The sequence below is a fragment of the Buteo buteo genome, chromosome 1 (genome assembly GCF_964188355.1).
Source record: "Buteo buteo chromosome 1, bButBut1.hap1.1, whole genome shotgun sequence".
Lineage (NCBI taxonomy): Eukaryota > Metazoa > Chordata > Aves > Accipitriformes > Accipitridae > Buteo > Buteo buteo.
In genome coordinates this window covers 6,531,439-6,548,435 of record NC_134171.1, presented here as the reverse complement: position 1 = coordinate 6,548,435, position 16,997 = coordinate 6,531,439, and the positions used below count along the sequence as shown (strand labels likewise).

At 45.0% G+C, this 16,997-nt stretch overlaps 1 protein-coding gene across 1 annotated transcript; it reads right to left on the bottom strand.

Annotated features, from left to right (window-relative positions):
* Positions 1-7,485: 7,485 nt before the first annotated feature.
* CD8A (CD8 subunit alpha) lies at positions 7,486-15,241 on the bottom strand. Its single transcript, XM_075050879.1, has 6 exons — positions 14,952-15,241; positions 14,003-14,371; positions 13,301-13,390; positions 12,648-12,764; positions 11,067-11,097; positions 7,486-8,705 (listed from the first exon to the last, which is right to left on the bottom strand). The coding sequence occupies exons 1-6, from the start codon at positions 14,995-14,997 to the stop codon at positions 8,651-8,653; spliced, it is 708 nt and encodes a 235-aa protein (XP_074906980.1). The 5' UTR covers positions 14,998-15,241; the 3' UTR covers positions 7,486-8,650.
* Between the last annotated feature and the right edge of the window lie 1,756 nt (positions 15,242-16,997).

Sequence of the window (16,997 nt, the reverse complement as noted above, 5' to 3'; positions counted from 1 at the left end):
TTTAATCTTTTCTTTTGAGTGGAATTGCTTAATGCTTTGGATTTATATGAAATGGCATAGGAATTTTTAAAAAAACCCACAATAGTAACAAAACCCTCAAAACCCACGCTGAAATGTAAGTGCTGAATCTCTTTCTCTGTTATGCTGCTGGTATTTTGGCATTGGTGTGAACACCGGTTAGTGTTGATAGTGCCTCTAATGGAATTGCTTAGAGTACAAGAATGGCACAATTATTAAACGGCAATAGGGTACAAATTCAACTTACATATTAGAATGTATTTAATACAGCGTGGTCCTGTTCTTGCTTTTAAATAGTGCATATTATAGATCCTTAGCTAATTCAGAAACTCAGCTGTTTTCAGCAGATAACTGCAATTCTTTTTCTAGCTCTCTGTTATGTTTACTTAAAAATAATTGCTTGCAGTTTTGAAGCTCCACCAATAGATGATGCTAGCAGTTTAATCTAGAAATGCTTATATGCTTACAGTAATGAGCTATTGTGCTGGACATTTGTGAAACATGTCTGCATTTTGATTGTTACAGCTCTCCAGTTTGCCTTTTGCGGTGATGCAAGTTGTCTCCTACTACTGCCTGATATGCTTCTGGTAACTAAGAGAAAGTGCATGCAGGGGGAAGAGTGAAGAATACTCTGAAGTTTTCATACTTAAAATAGTTAGCACCTGATACTCATACATTTTCTCTAATGGGCTTTGGGAATATCCATAGTAAAAAAGTATTTTATTTTTAAAGCTACAGTGGTATCTGAGGTCTGTCTCTATTACACTTTTGGACCAGATGTGAAGCCTTTAACTAGTCCCTTTGTGCAGTAAGTGCCTTTTAATGAGACTGCTGCATAATGAGAGTAAGGAGACTCAGCACATTTATATCTATATCGAGATCACTGTGTCACTTCTGCATACTGCATTGGGCTTGCAACTGGTGCTTCCCCCCTTCTTTGCAAAATGTGTCAGAACAGCGGCTCTGCGGCAACAAGCGCACCAGTTAGTAACGTAGATGGGCCTTAAGCCAAGAATTTTTGACCGTGCTTATATAAAAGGTTTAGTTTAGCTTATGGGTGCTCCAAAAGTAATGGAAGTTAATAAATATGATTTATGTAGCAGCAGCTTGTTAGTAGTGTTAGTTCTATATCTATTAATGGACTGAGTTTTCATTTTTGTAGGTGTCTTAAATAGGAAATCTATTGTGATATGTTCTTGTGGGGTTTCAAGTCTGACTTGTGGTATATAACATAATCAAACCTTAAAAACATAGTAGGAAACGAAAACAGTGCATAGCCTTTTTGATCTCGAAAGGTATTGATCATTTTTGTAGTACTATGATTGTCATTAGCACAAAGCTTGTGTCCTTGCTTCCCGTTAGTACTCTCGATGATCAGCTGCTCTGTGAAGTGTTTTTGAATTAAGTGAAGTCTTCCTGCAGTGACTTCAGCACTACACATTGCAGATAGACGTGGCTGAACAACCAATCTTCCCTCCTAAAAATCAGTGTTTCTCTACTGAAATACTGTCTTGATTTCAGTCTTCTATCTGTAAGTCAGGTTAATTAACGTGTGTAGAAGCTGCAGTGAAAGCTGTGTGTTACAAGTAATGAGTTAGAGCTTCTGTTCCTTGTGAACTTAGACCCGTCTCCATCCTGTTGCTTTCGTTCGTTCTTCTTAAAATTTTACAGGATGGCTGTTGCTAAAATTTAAGGTTGAAGTTATTTGTGACTACTCTGAGCCAACTCGCCAAGTTTAACACAGTAAGTTTGGGTTAGATTTTCCTTGCAAGGTTTGTTTGCCTACTGCAAGATACCTTTTTCCTTTGTGTGCTTATCGCTGCAGAGGTTGATGAGTCTCTAGGAGGGGAAAAAATGCACGCTCCTTAATCCATCCCAACTCCTGTACTTTTCCTTTTGTGATTAGGAGACTGCAGTGTAGGGAGAGGCTCTCTGAGAACAGGAAAAAAAAAGAGTGGCAGCAATGATCTGTAGTGAGTAGAGCTGTAAAGTAGTGCTACATTACTGTTCTGAATTTAATTCAAGCCCTTCAATATATATAAAGGAAGAGTGGTTTACAGAAATATATGTATGTGGGAGAAGAGTGACTTCATACTCCTTTATGACTTCATGTTTGCGTTGAATTAGCAGTCCTATAGGGAAATATGGAAAATCGAGTTGTTCACAACCTACTCTAAGCTCTTGCTGAATCCTGCTGGGCCTATATACAGGAACTGGTGTTTTCAGATCACACTGACTTGTAGTAGATTTTACAGGACAGCTGTATCTCTGTATTCAAATGCAAAAGCCCTGGTAGTGTTCTCCAGTTCCTATTCCACTTTAGAAGTAAGAATTTTTCACATTGTAGAGGGGTTATTTTGAATGTAGCCAAGCAGCATGGTTCCAGTGCAGACTGGAACAAAGACTCAGCGCTGAAGCTGGTGGGTGCTGTGACCTGGACTGGAGTGAGCAAAGCTCAGCCTTTGAAAGGGATATCCCCTCTTCTCCTGCCTCATATTTATTTTTCAGACTTAGTGACCCTGCTATTGGTTTCTTCCTTCTTTGTAAGCGTCAAGTTATCGCTGTGGGTTTTTCTTTACTTTGGCTAAAGAAGCAAAGGGATGGGGAAGATGCAGATAGCATCTCAGTTCAAGTCTTAAGCATCATCCATAAGACATTTGCATGTGGGGGGAGGAACTGAATATACAAACACAGCTATTTTGTCTAATGATTTTTCCCCCCCTCAGAACTGAGGGCAAATCTCAGTATTTTCCAGGATTTCTAAATTACATGAGAGGTTTCCAGGAACATGGAGCACAAGCAGATGTGATAGGTCTCCCACTACAAAAATCACATGTATTCAATTCATTCAGCACATCTCGGGATGGGAATCCAGTGGTGGATAGGTCAAGCTGACCCTGCATGTCAAATGGATTTGATTTCAGATGAATCAGAAGGAAGAAACCTAGTTACAGGAAGGTCATGTTTCACTGTCTCTTTACTGTTCTTCCAGAGATTTCTGTAATTCTTTCCTTGCCTTATTCTGCTTTTCTGTCTTGAATGCTGCAGAAACAGCAGCAAGGGTAGGGTTTCTGGAGGGTGGCTTCCAAGCATTTGCACAACGTGCGCCACAGCATTAGTCTGAGAAGTCTGGGGTGAACTTGGGTGCCTTCACTGTGACAGGTGACCTGTCAAATACAGGCTCGGACAAAATGACTTTAACTGACCAGTCTAGTTACTGGCTCCTCTGGGATCATCTTAGCTGTGTTATTTATCTGGAGCTTATTTAACTCATCAAAATCCTTTATCATTGGGAAAATACATCAGAGTAAGTGAAGCACTGGGTGGGGTAGAAGTGGTTGTCTAACGAAGGCAATAAATTCTAGATGCTTTATGTTGTGGGGGCATCTGATGCCTCCCTCAGCTTCATAGGGCTTTCAGTGACCATCTTGTGCCCTTTTTTCTTTCTTAATTGAGGTTTTCCTTAAATTGTAAATAAGCTCTTGCTCTTTCCACCATTAAGTGTTAACTCCTAGGTTGTTTGCCTTTTAGCCCATCAGCTTCTGAGAGTTTTGAGCTACTCTGCTATTAGTTTTGAGCAACTCTGCAATTAGGTAACCTTCAACCTCTGAACAAATTTAGTCCTTCCACGTCTCTTTGAAAGTAATTCTGTATCTCAGACTCTTGTTTGCCTCGTATTAACCTGTAACAGCTTCCAGCCTTTGCTCCTGCAGCCGGTGCAGTCACCTCAGCGTGTAACCTAGAACCTCCCACACACACTGTTAGCAAAAAGCTGTCAGATCTGTAGGGCCTGTCCAACGACAGCTTTCTGCACGGAGAAACAAGCACCCTCGAGCTGCTTCTCTAGACTCCAGCTCAGCCAGTCCTCCTCTCTTTATCGGTGCAAGCAGCAGTCTAAGCTTCTTGCCCAGACATTGCTACTCAGCCAGTTTGCTCCGAACTTGCTTGATTTTCTAGAGGCATCTACATACCTTCTAGCTTGATGCTGTGTTAGTCATTCATCTCTACAGCAGAGCTGGAGTTGCTTTCGGCTCCTTCCCTTCTCACTGCTGCACTGGTACTTGCATCTGGTTGTTGAGGTTTTGGTGCAAAAGATGTGGTTCCGTTTTTGCCTGCTATCAGTAGCTTATCAGTAGGGGTGCAAAGGTAAATATCTAGTGAAGAAAACGCAGGTCTTACTAAGCTAATTGTAAAGATCATTGTTCTTCAGCTCTACATGTAAATGGAAAACTTAACAGGCCTTCCTTGAGCTGTAGGTTTAAATCTGAGACGTGGTGCTGGCTACAGCTGACCTGAACTGGAAGATGAATCGATCCTGGGACTGCGTGGAAGGAAGAGCTGGCGAAGGAAACTCAGTCTTGTTTGGAGAGCTGTGCTGTGTCACCGCCTCTGCTGGAGGGTTCCTTGGTGAAGTCAGTCTGGTGGTTTAAAGCAAACTTCTTATGGATGTGTCTGCCCGTGAGGTGTTCCTCTTTTTTGGGGTGTTCGGCGTGATACTGGGAGCAGTGAGTAAAGAAGAGTAAGTGCTTGTTCTGGTGCGTGCCCCAAGCTGCCTCTTCTGGTTCCCTCAGCCTTCTGACCTTCTGCAGAGGTAGTTTTGCTGGTTGGGTAGCAAATGCTGAATCACAGCAGTTCAGTCCAGTGTATTTGGTGTATTTCTAAAACAAATTTAAATTGCAGCGGTTCACAAATAGGAAGGCCCATGTAAGAAGAGAGAGATAACAACTTCTACCCCTGGGTATCTTGGGAGGGACAGCAGTCCATGAACATGTACTTGTAGTAACTCACAGAGAGTCCGCAGGTGGAGAGCTGGATATGCTTTTAAAATTAATTCCTTAGTAGGTTTATGCTAACTTACGGTATCTGTTACAGCGGTACAGAGGGATAATATTTCTACTGATACTTTATGTGCAGTTTGCAGCCAAGCTTAATAGGCAGTTTGGGTGATGCATCCCTTTGGTCGTCTACAGATCTAAGAACCAAAATCAGACACCACCAAGATCTGTGTTTTAAAGAGAAGCAAAGACATGAATGAAGATAAAGAATTGAAGATGATGCCTGGCTGATAGTTAGCAAGTAAGAAGCTGAAAGCTGCTAATAGAGTTCAGTGAAGTCATGTATTTTTAATAGCTTGATTATACCCAGTAAAAAGCCATGCCCTCTTAGCTTACAGCTGTGATGATGCTGTCCAGAAGTTGGCAGGCAGGAGAATTTTTAATAAGTCCGTTAACTGGGCTTTCTTTGTATGTGAAGCATACCCCCTAAAGAGGGAATGTGCTATATAGGCAGTACTATTGCAATGAAAGTCCTGTCTTTGCAGTGCTGAAACTGCTGGGAGCTTGCTAGATTCATGAATTTATGAATGAAGGCTCCAGTTATCCTCAAAGATGAGATTTCAATTTTGGTTTCTTTAAGGCATCTGGCTGTGCAGCCAGAGCTTGAACCAGTAGATAGTAGTTGCCGCAGACAGTTGTGTGATGGTTGGTTTTTATCTGTTTTTGTGATACCTGGGTGCATGCTGGGTCCTGAGGGTTGTGCTGAGCAGGGTGTACCCCGGGGTGCTGCGTGAACTGTGGCCTGCAGAGTGCGGGCTGGGGGTTCAGCACAAAGTGCATAGAGGGAGGCAGGAGCCATCCCAAAGTCTCCACAATTTGGCATCGGGGTTAAAAGAGATCAACGATGTGCTGTGATTCTGAACTATTAAGTCAAAAATCAGTAGCCCCCACTGCGCAGTGGATTTTGTGCTGTAGTCAGGAGGGTAATTACAACTGTCAGTGTTGTAATTTTTTTTTTTTAGGTGTTGGTTTCCTGTGCAAATGAAGACTACTAAAAAAAAAAAAACAAACCCCGACAAACCATATACTCCTTCCAGTTCTTTGCTCCATTCATCTGTGGTGTCAGGAGGGCTTTGGCTGCATCGATCTCACTGCAGGACCAGGGTCTTGGTGCAGCGCTGCACGGTGGAGCATTACTATTAGTAATGTCAGTAGTTAGTAATGCCCAAATATGTGTATTTTACATTGCTTGGGGTATTATCTTGCTCTGTTTATTGTGCATGCAGTTTCTGTAGCAAGGGATTTGTTGTACATGTGTTCATCTTATTGAAATGCTTTTTGATTTTAAATACCCATATCCTGTTTTTCACTACAGGATTGACCTCTGTAGGCTCTCATAGCAGAAGAACTAGCAATAAGTATTTAACCGGTGGATCATGAAATAATAATGTCATTTGAAAGAATAGCATAGCTTACAGGGAGTAAAATATGGAAAAATGCTTCTGCTAGGTTTTCTGTTCAATGTTTAATGCTATACATTTAATCTTGGTGTATGTCACATGCCACATTCAACTACTGTGCTAGAGAAAATGCATTTTCTTGAAATGCAAGGAAATGCTTCCCATGCATAATGTGGCCTTTTGTGGGGAAACAAGAGATGCATGCAGTCAGATCATTTCACCTTCTTTCTACAAAACCATTTGAAAGAGCTGGGGTGGGAGGGGAAGGTCGCTGTGGAAGTGTGGAGACAATCTGTTGGAAAAGGATTTAGGTTTGGGGGTTGGTACCAGGTCAGGAGGAGCATTGCCTGGCAGCCTGGGTTACAGGAACGTGGCATGGTGTACACCAAAGCGCTGGTATAATGTGAAAACCCAGGATAAAATGATTGAGAATAGTGAGGAAAGAGCTGTAGAGAATGCTATCAGTGAGACAGTGAAGTTCCTACCTTTTGTAAACTGTTTTGCAGAAATGCTTTATGAGTTAAGGCTTTATAAGTGAAAACTTTTAGCTGAAACTAAGTCAACAAGAGACTCTGGGACAAGCTAATAATAAAATTGATGCTCACAGGAGAGAGAGAAAAGGTATGAGCTTTTCATCTGCATGATTAGAGCTGACTGTAGGATGAGATCGGACTGATTCAGGTAACCATAACGTATTAAAATGGGGCTAAAGGTTGGACCTAGTCTGTCTAGAAACAGGTTGGTGAGTGGATCTGCTTCATGTTGCTGTCAAAATGCAGCTGCACGTCGGTGACAAAGCTGACGCGGTGATGGGGCAGACTGGCACCGCAGGTGCGGCGAGACCCTCGCTTCGCCCCAGCTTGGCACCTGGGGTATGAACGAGGTCACCCTTAGTAGATGGAATGTGTCTTAGTGTTTCTTAATGGCTGTGAATTCATAAGACATTTTAATGTTAAGCCTTTTCTGTTAATTTTTTCTTTAGTGTGTAGATACACGTAGTTGTCATTCAGTATTTGCCTGCTATTGTTTACACTTACCGAGTCCCTGTTTTTTTGTGTTTTTTTTTTGTTGTTTTTTTTTTTTTAAATATTACAAAACACTAAGTTTGGAAGAACTTTTGTTTCTCTCTGAATTTCTCTCTTTCCCAGCTTGTTTGCAGGGAAGCAGACTAGCAAAGGGTTGTTTTCATTCTTTTTTCCCCAGGTTTTTATCAGCCCCTTGGCAAGAATACGTGAATACCTCCAGAGTCTTTATCTCATCCACCTTCACAGCATCTCCCTGTGATGGGGGAGTGTTATGGGGCCCATCTTGCAAGTCCCTTGGAAAATAATTTTAGATAATTTTAGGCAGTGGTAATCTGGAAGCTGAACTCTGGCATTCTAAAGCTCAGGCTAGTATGTAGATTGCTGGCTTTTCCCTTACCCAAGACTTCCTCAAACCCTCATTTATTATCTTCGCAAAGGATTTTAGCTTTTCTGAGGCTAGGAACTGAAAAAAGAAATAAACCTTATTGAGTCTGACTAGAAACAGTGTTTTATTTTTTTTTTCTCAGTTCTTGATTTGCAAGTGCAGTAAGGAAGTAGTTACATCAAGTACAGAGCTGAAAAAACAGAATTCCTTGTAGTCAATCAACATGTCCCAAGTCAGTATGCTAAAAGTTCTGCTTAAACAAAACAAGTGACAAGGACTTTTTTTTTTTTCTTTACCAGTCGACTATTTCTTTCAGAAAGAAAGAAAATCCTACCTTCCCTGCTCAGGCAAAACTCCGGCTGAAATTGGTAGAAGTGGGGCTAGCAGCAGAACAAGGATAGCAAGAGGGGAAACAGTAAACCATAGCCCCCAGGACTGTAAAAGCCTAAAAAGTAAGGCCCTTTAATCCATATTTACCTTCTCAGTGCAGCCTTGTGTTATAGTAGATAAAACAGTAAAACTCTTAGGACATACATGGCACCACAAAAAGAGGAGGTGTTAAGTGAGGGCATTTATTTTTATGTCATTTTGTAGCAAATTCAAATTTTGGCTGCGTTTTAGAAAGAAGTATCGCACACCCTTGAGCAAAGGTCCAGCTAATACCCTTATTTCTTATCAGCTTATCCCTGATACAGGTCACCATCAGGATTGATCTGTTTCTTGAGCTCCGTCACTTGGAACGGAGATGGCATTTGGCCTTGGGAATTAACTTGAAAACCTCAAGTTTTGGAATGAGCTGTGCTTCTGTGTGCAGTTCACAGAAAAAGTGCTTGCTTGCTGTCCGTGTGTCTCTGCTCCATCCTGTCTTTTTTGAAATTTCTCAGGGTAGAGTGCGTGAGAAGTAGTAGCATTATAGGTACCGTAGGTGATGGGCTTATGCGGTGACAGCTCCCAGAAGATGATCCAGAAGCCAAAAGGTGCAGATGCTTATGTGTGTTGGTTTGGCGTCCTAGGTTTCGCATTGGGCTTCCCGTTCACGGGTCTAGAGGGAGAAAAGGGTTTGATTTACTTCGACGTGAAAGGAACAAGAAGGCAATTAATGTATGGCTGCTGATAAGCTCGTTTAGCCTTGGTCTGCAGCCAGGGACCTCCAAGAGCAGGCTGCAAAGTGTTCCTAAATTCTCTTCATGCTAGTGAAGGATCTGCCAGCATTTCAACTAGTGACAGCCAGTAGAAGGACTTTCTTAAGATACACTGCTAATCAATTTTTTTAATTTACCTCTGACTTCTGCACACTCCTGTCCTCTCATCAAGCCCTTCTCCATATTCAGAAATGAATGAAGAAAGAATTGCTCAGGGCTTTTTTTGGAGTTGGAGAAGCTGTTATCAATTCATAAGGATTTTTTCTTGTCACAAACCATTTTCCTGCTCAGCAGTTTGAAAGGAGGCTTTCTAGACAACCAGCGTGCTCCCAAAATGATAGAAATTACTGGTCTCTAGCAACTGATAGTTTTATGCTGATTTAATGAGTTGGAGATTTGGCACCCATTTTCACTGAAGATTAATTTGTGGTGGAAAATGAATCCTTCAGCTGCCAGCAAGAATCCCAGGCCAGATCCTGAGGCGCTCTTTAATTGAGTGAATTGCACTATTAACTTCCAAAGAGCTTCATTTCAGTGAGTGGGAACAGCTCAGAGCAGCAGGAATTTCCTCTCTAAATAAAAGCTTAAATATGCTACAGTTGCTTAAACCAGAACTCTGTCATGTTACTGCTGCCGCCGAAGGAAACCTGTCCTTGATGAGATGATTTCCTGAGGCACTTGTAACCCAACCGCTCCATCGGTGCAAAATTGAAGAGCTCTGCAGTGTATTTTTTTCCCCTTAGGGACAGAACATCTTTGCACAGGGCTGGCAACAGGGATTGAGATAAGGGAAGAATGCGAGTATCGTCCTAAACAAGGCTGCTAGAAGAGCTCTTCATTATCATTTAGCCCTTGGAAAGCCAGGCGAGGATTAGAAGAGCACTGGGTGTAATAAATATCCATCATAAAAATGACAAGCTGTTCCCTTTTTTCAGACAGGTAAAAAAAAAAAGCAGGTCTGTGGGTGCAGCTGTATTCTGATACGTACATAGAAAGATTGCACCCAAAGGGCAGGCGGCATTGCCACTCAGTGCCACTTCCCTTAAATGCTGCTGTTACTCAAGCAATGATTTCTGATGTGTTCTGCCTTTAAAAAAAAAAATTGTAGGAATCTATTTTCTGTTCATGTAAGGGGACGGGGGTTCTTTCTGAGCGATACTGTTAATTTGGACAAGTAAAAAACTTTTTTACTGTGAAACCCATGCATGTATAACAGGGAATTTGAATTCATCTGACTTAAAAGATGCTTCATTTGCAAAGCATAAGGCTCCGGAGGTGTGACAATAATGTTCCAAACTTTCTTGCGAGCTAGCTTTTCCAAGTTGTAGCCCAGCGGTGGCCTGGCCGGAGCAGTAGTGGGGATTTGGGTGCTGAAGCACTCTCTTGCCAAAAGCCCTAGGGTGCACTCTCGGCACAAGGCTTGCAAAACTGCCAGAGTGGTTTTCTGCAGAGCAGGGGAGGTGAAGAAACCGGCCGCGGGGAGGTCGATTTGCAGAAGCAAAATGCGCATTAGTTGCAGGCAAAAGGATTTCTTCTTCCAAACTGGCAAATTGCAATTCCTATTCCGATAGTGTTTTCCTGGTGACTCAGGGTGATGGGTGGGTTGGGGAGGCAGGAGGGAAAGCATAAAAAAAAAGGGTTCCTGTCTGTCCTAGAAAATGGGTTAACTCTAAAGCTATATATATATAGATATATCTGCACTGCTGTTTCTCAAGAAAGTCACCTAAGGCTGCATCAGCCTCTCTGCTACTGTTACTTAGGACCTGTTGGGGAAATAGAGGCATAAAGCCATGATGATGTTGGTCCAAAATTGTGCAGAGGAGGATTTGGGATGCAATAGCTTGCGTCTAATCCGTGGCCACAACCTGAAGGTCCAGTGATGAAATCAAATGCACAGTTTGGGGAGGGGAAGGGATGAAACACGGTCACCCCCAGGCTCGAGTTGGAGTAGTGCATGAGGAGCACACAAATGTGATATTAGTTATAAGCATCAGGTGATGCACAAAGTTTTTAGGCTGCCACAAACACCTCCTGTCTTTCTGTTTCATATCTACTGCAGTGTCAATGCTCACTGAACGCGGGAGAAGAGTCTTATCTCTCTCTCTTCCCCCCTCCTTAATTCATTACACAGTCCCTTCCCATCCACCGTACATCGGATGAAGAATTTTTAGGTCACCTTTTGACACCTGCCTGCTTTATCGCTTGAGGGCGAGATGCTGCCAAGTTTAAGAGAAAAATGTCAACACCTGTCACTTACTAACCTTTTACATCTGCATCTTCGTCTTCTGGTTTCTAAAATAAAAAAGAAAATGGTTTAGTTCCAAGATCCCACGGCACAGCTCAGTAAAGAAACACTGCAGCAAGGTAGGGCTGGCAATTCCCTAGCAACTTGCTATCTTTAAGACTAACAACGGATAACCCAAACTTATTTTTGAGGAAAGCCATGCAACGGAGCGGTGCTATAGCTTACATTTCCCCAGCAGTGCACTTCAGTATTTTCATTAATTAAATTTTCATGTGAGTAACAGTGGCAGGGTCAGCCTGGGAACACTGATGGTGAATAATTTTTTTTGCTGTTTCCAGTGACTTCGGCATGTTGCTGAAAATCCATTGGCAGCAATTAATTTCTACAACGGGCAGGTGGCAATAATGCCACGCAGCACGCAACCAAGTTGAATGATACTATCCTCCATTTTAGCATCTGTGTCGTTACTTTGGGCTGTATCCGGCAAAATACAATGTTCTGCCATTAATTTTAGTAGAGGGTAAAGATCTGTCCTTGAGGGCTTAGGCTGCCTGCTGCAGAAACTAATTGCAGCTAATGGCTTTTCACTGATAATTCACGTCAGCATTAAAAGGCAGAAATAAATCACTGACTGGCGTTTGTATGTTAATGATGTTGCAGGTCACTGGGGAATCCTAGTGCACACGGAGAGCTCCTGGTGACTTCAGAGGGAATTTGGACCAACTCTGGGTGCTCTGCTGCATCATCAGCTATTTCCCTCGAGAAGAATGATTTTTGGCTGTGGCTCATTATTGTTTTTTCATGTATTCCTTCCTATCGCTGCAGACCGTGGTGAATTAGCATTTTTCAGGGCTGAATGATGCTGAAAAATTGTACTTTTTTTAACTGGGTCAGCTGATAAATTCATCTTGCATCAGCTCCAGGCTGCGGGGTCAGTGAGGATCTAGTTACGTTAATTCAGCAGCAAAACGCTTTCGTGTTCCAGGCAAACGAGCTGAGCCAGTTTAATGAAATCGGTGTAACTGCTGGGGGTATCGGAAAGTTAAACTGATTTCAGCAAGCGTTAAATTGATTTAAATACGTTTGCACTCGCTGCTTGCTCAGGGTAATTTAAAGACATTTCAAACGTGAAATTTCACCAAAGGATTTTTGCCTACCCAGAGACTTTGCATTACTGCTTTAACCATAGCAGTCTCTGAACCTGGGCAATTAAGTTGCTTGTTTGGTTACAGCTCAGGCTGCTAATGAGAGTCTCAGCGTTTGAATTTGCAAGCCCTTTTTTACCCCCTGCTACACCAATTTAAGGATGGTAGAGCCAATACAGTTTGGTAGAGTAAGTTTTCTCTATTTATAATCTATTTTTCTTTCTTGTAGTGTAGAAATTGATAATTATTTTCAGGCTAAGCCTACTGATGAGGAAAATATGAACACCGATTTATTTTATTTTTTTTTTAAGTGGCCCTTCTCTTGGGTTGACTGTGTCCTGGTTATCTGATGTCTATGTAAAGGGGATAGCTAGAAGATCCATTCCCCTGAAGGACAGGGCTGCAGTTTTGGGCTAAAGGACTATCTAGGGGGGGTTACGGGTAAGTCTTACGTTGGCACAGCACGGTGGTGACTATCAGGGCGATGAGGAGCAGGAGGCAGGTGCCTGACAAGGGAACCCAGATGAAGATGTCGCAGAAGAAATCCAGCTTTTTCTCCTTACTGGTCTCTGCAGGAATAGAGAAGAGGAAAGGTCCGTCAGGTGCTCGCGGCTGGTGTTACCTGCTCGGCATTCAGCGAGGCTGGCGGTGAAGCTGAGGGCTTCCCCTGGCCCGCAAAGCAGAATTGGGCACCAGGGATGTCCAGGAGCGCAGGACGGGTGTCATCCCCAGCAGCGAGCGTTCGTTAAGTGCTGCTGTTCTCGGCATTTTCCTGGGGACTTGAGGGAGGACGCGGAGCCAAAAGTTTTCTTGCCTCCCCTGCCGAGGCTAAACCCAGCCCCGGAGGACTGCCCTCCCTCCACCTCTTCCCAAGGTACCCGGTCGTGAGACATCCTCGTGCTTTTTAAGTGATCCCTTAGCCTTTCCTATATGGGATGAAACGTTGGGGTTTTAACCCTCCCAACTGCACAGACCCACTTATCCAACTCTGATAAAGCTCTAAGGATTTTCCTCCCTCTGCTATTCCAAAATGCCTGCAGGATTCCCCTCGTTTCAGTGGACCAGAGCGCCGCTCTTTCCCTCTCCCCCCCTGCGGGTGGGCTACCTGGATCCGGAGTCTTCGGGCAGGGGTCCTTTTTGGTGATGCCACTGTGGGTGGTGGGTGCTGGTACAGTGGGTGCTGTTGTGGTGGTGACTGTAAATGAAAATGGATGAGTACATCATGCAGGGTAATACAATAAAACAGCTCTCTGCCCTTCTGCTCTCCCACCCCTGCCAGGGCACGGCTGCTCCTGGGGCCAGCATAGGGCTCAGGTCTGGGGGGACTTCACTGAGCCCATTTTGGATGGTGACTCCCCCGAGGAGGGTCTCCCAAAACCCAGTAAGGACCTGCAGGCTCCTCATTTCTTGCTTTCTGCCACCACCCTCAGAAAACCCGAGTACCCCGAGGTTGGTAGGACCTTTGGGACCTCTGTGAGGTGAGGGAGGAGGGGGGTGGTGGTGGACTTTGCTTTAGTCTTATCCCTTCAGAGCCATGAATAGGATGGAGAAGTAGGGATGGGGAGTTGATGCTGGGTCTGCCCGATCACTTTTGTCTTTGGACAGGAGCGATACCACGAGAAGAGACAGCAAGCAGGGAGCCTCCGGCAGAAGGACCGGCGCATTGGGCACAAGATGTCTTGGGCAAGCAAGCAGGGAAAATGGGATTTGTGGGACAGCGGGAGAGGCGGCTGATTAAAAAAGGCACGGGCAGGAGGTGGGGGCGTTTTGGCAGAGGTAAGCGAGGGTGGGTGGAGGTGTTGCTGACCTGGGATGAAGGCAGGCTGGCCACGGCTGAAGTACAGCATTTGGTTGCTGTTCATGAGGCAGAAATAGTTCCCCTCGTCTCCCGGCGTGAAAGACTTCACTACCAGGTAGTAGACACTGCCCAATTTCCTCGCCTCAAAGCGTGTGGATGTCCTCTTGTTCCCCTCGAAGGTGGTGCGGGGCAGGGCAGAGATGAAGACGATGAAGCGAAGGGTCCCATCCTTGTCCTGGCGGACCCAGAATACGCCGCTGTCCTCCCTGGCACCCACACACTCCAGCTCCAGCTGCTGTCCCAGCCGGGGTTGCGTGATGCTGCTGTCACGAAACCTGGCCGTCATCCTGTACGCCTGGACCTGGACCCCAGGGCAGCCTGCGGGAGAGAAATCCTCGTGGGAGCCGCTCGGGAAAAGGCACGTCCCCTCTGGGCAAACCTCGTTCCCTGTCCGCAGGGTGCGAGGTCAAACGTGGGGGGAGGACCACGCTGTCCGAGTGACTTGGAAGTTTTATTGGAGTCCTTGCTGGGATCGCGCGTGGAGGGTGCTCAGCACCATCAGCCTCCCGGGCTTTAAAGATAGGTGCTGCCCTTCAGAAAAGCCTTTCAGCTGCCTTTGCGGGGACGTTACCCCTTCCCAGCTTCTCTGAAGTGACTCCCTAAAAACGCTGACTGCTAAACCCCCTTTTTTTCCCCCCTTCCCCCTCCAGACCCACTTCTCCGACCGGGCTCCCTTCCTGGCGCGCGTGATGCTGCAGCCGCCCCTCTGGCTGCCCTACGCTGGCCGAGGTGATGCCACCTTCACCTCCGCGATCACTGAGCAAACCTCAACGTCAGCCTTCTGGGTTTGCTTTTTAGTTTCCCTTTGACGATTTAGCCCAATTTCTTGGATTCAGTGGAAGGGGTTTTACTTGCCCATCTCGGCGAAGGTGACGCACGACCCTGTGTCCATACTCACAGAGCCCCAGACCGAGCAGAAGGAGCAGCGCAGGAGACCCGGCCATCTTCTCGGGGTGGTTGTCCTCGGGGATGGCGTGGCGGAGCAGAGGTGATCTTTCTTGCTTGACTTGGGAGGCTGCGTCGCTCTTTGGAGAGGATGTGATGTCATCAGGACTCTCTTCGGTAAGGAGATGATGTTCGGCATCTGCGGCAAAATGAAAGGAGAAAAAAAAAAAAAAAAGATTTCTGAAGAAATTCGGTTCTAATCCAGAATTTGGGCTCGTTTATCGTTATCAGTTCTAAACGATGCCTCAAGGATTTTGCCTCAATGACTTCCCTAGAGATTCAGAGCGACGATGCTCGCACCTGAGGTAGGATCAGCCGCCGCAGCCTGCTGTCTCCCACCCGTCCGGGGCTTCACAGCAGCTCCAGCTCTGCAGAATTCCCGGGACAGGTCCCAAGCTCTGGCTGCAGGCCCCAGGTTGCGTTTCTTGGCAGGAATTCCGCCGCCTTCGCTTGCGTGCACTCGGGGTCTCGTGCGGACGGCAGAGCACGCCATAGTGTGTTACCCGGCACGGTGTCTGGCGGCATATATCCATATGTATGATTTATCTCCAAGCACGTGTGTTGCTGACACGCAGCCGAGTTCTGCAGGTGCCCAATTGTTCTCTTTGCAATTGTTCTGCAAAAGCTGCTTTGTGCAAGGCAGGTGGTCTGTGACCTGAAATCCACCGAGAAAGCCCCATGTCCCAGGGGTATGCATTTTTTATTTTTTTTTTTTTTTTTTTTTTTAAACATCTTGTGGTTTTCTTCTCTAACCGCAGGGGCTTCCGCCCTGCCAGTAAAAAACTCGCATGCTTCAAAGGAGAGAGCCCTTGCTGCTGCCTCCAGGTGACCACTCGCACATGGGTATGAGCGATGCTTCCTGGAGCTTTGCACATACAACAGCAACAGTTTCACCAGACTGCGAGGCGGTGGGCTGGTGTATTATTTATTTCTTCAGGTGGCACTTCCTGGCTTTCCTGCTGATTATTTTTCTGCACGAGGTGTTTTTCTATTACTCCTTTGCAAAGCGAGCCCCCGTTTCCTGGGTATGTCAGAAACCAGGTGCTGCCGACTTTGATGCCGTAGCTGTTGTGGCTGCTGCGTAGAGAGGAGTTATGGAAAATGGTTTAGGGACTGGGTTTATTTCATTGGGTATCAAAGCATGTTGGTGAATGAGGAAAACTGCTGTTGGGCCTGCTGGGATGTGTGAAATACATCCTTTCATGAGGCTGTGAGACTTGTGAAATAGAGCAGATTTTTGGCAAAATAAAGAGAAAATAGGTTTCATCAGTTAAATAACATTACAAGATCTGGATCTCAAAATCCCATTAAGAAAATGTGAACGTCAGAGTTGAGCTAAACGCCACCTCTTAGCACTCCAGACATGAAGTGATGCTACTTGCCTAGGCTCCTTCTGGTTTCAGTGGGCAGTGTATTCCCCTTACCCCAAGTAGAATTAATCTTCCCTTTATAAGGGGATAAGCTGCTCTTGGGAAGCACCTGTCTTCACAGGCTGATGGAGGAACATAGACAAGGAACTAAAACTACAAGCCTGCCTTGTAGATGTCTACAGTTGAGTCTCGTGTTTTCCGAGATGCTGAAGCGAGCTGGTTTCTGCCAGCCATCGGGATTGCTGTGTGAGTGCTCCCCCCGTTCCATCACCATTACAGCTCGGTGACAGAAAATGAAATTTCAAAAGCATTTTCAAAAGTGCAACACTCCTGAGACCAAAGTAGGAAAATTCCTGATTCCCGTTTTCCAGTGTGGTTCAAATGGAAGTGAACATGCTGGCAAATGTTCGTCAGGACGAGGTTCTCACTCTGCTGTAGAGCGTGGATGCTTAATTACAGCACGTAGTGCATGTCCTCAGGCGTGTGGTGATGGATGTGCTAGGGGAACCTATGCAATTAAAGGATTATTCAGGAAGGGCTATTGACTTTCTTAGTAGGGACATCTTTCTTCTCTCTTACCTCTGATTAATGGTAAATTTTATTATGAATTAGTCTAGGGTACCAAACTG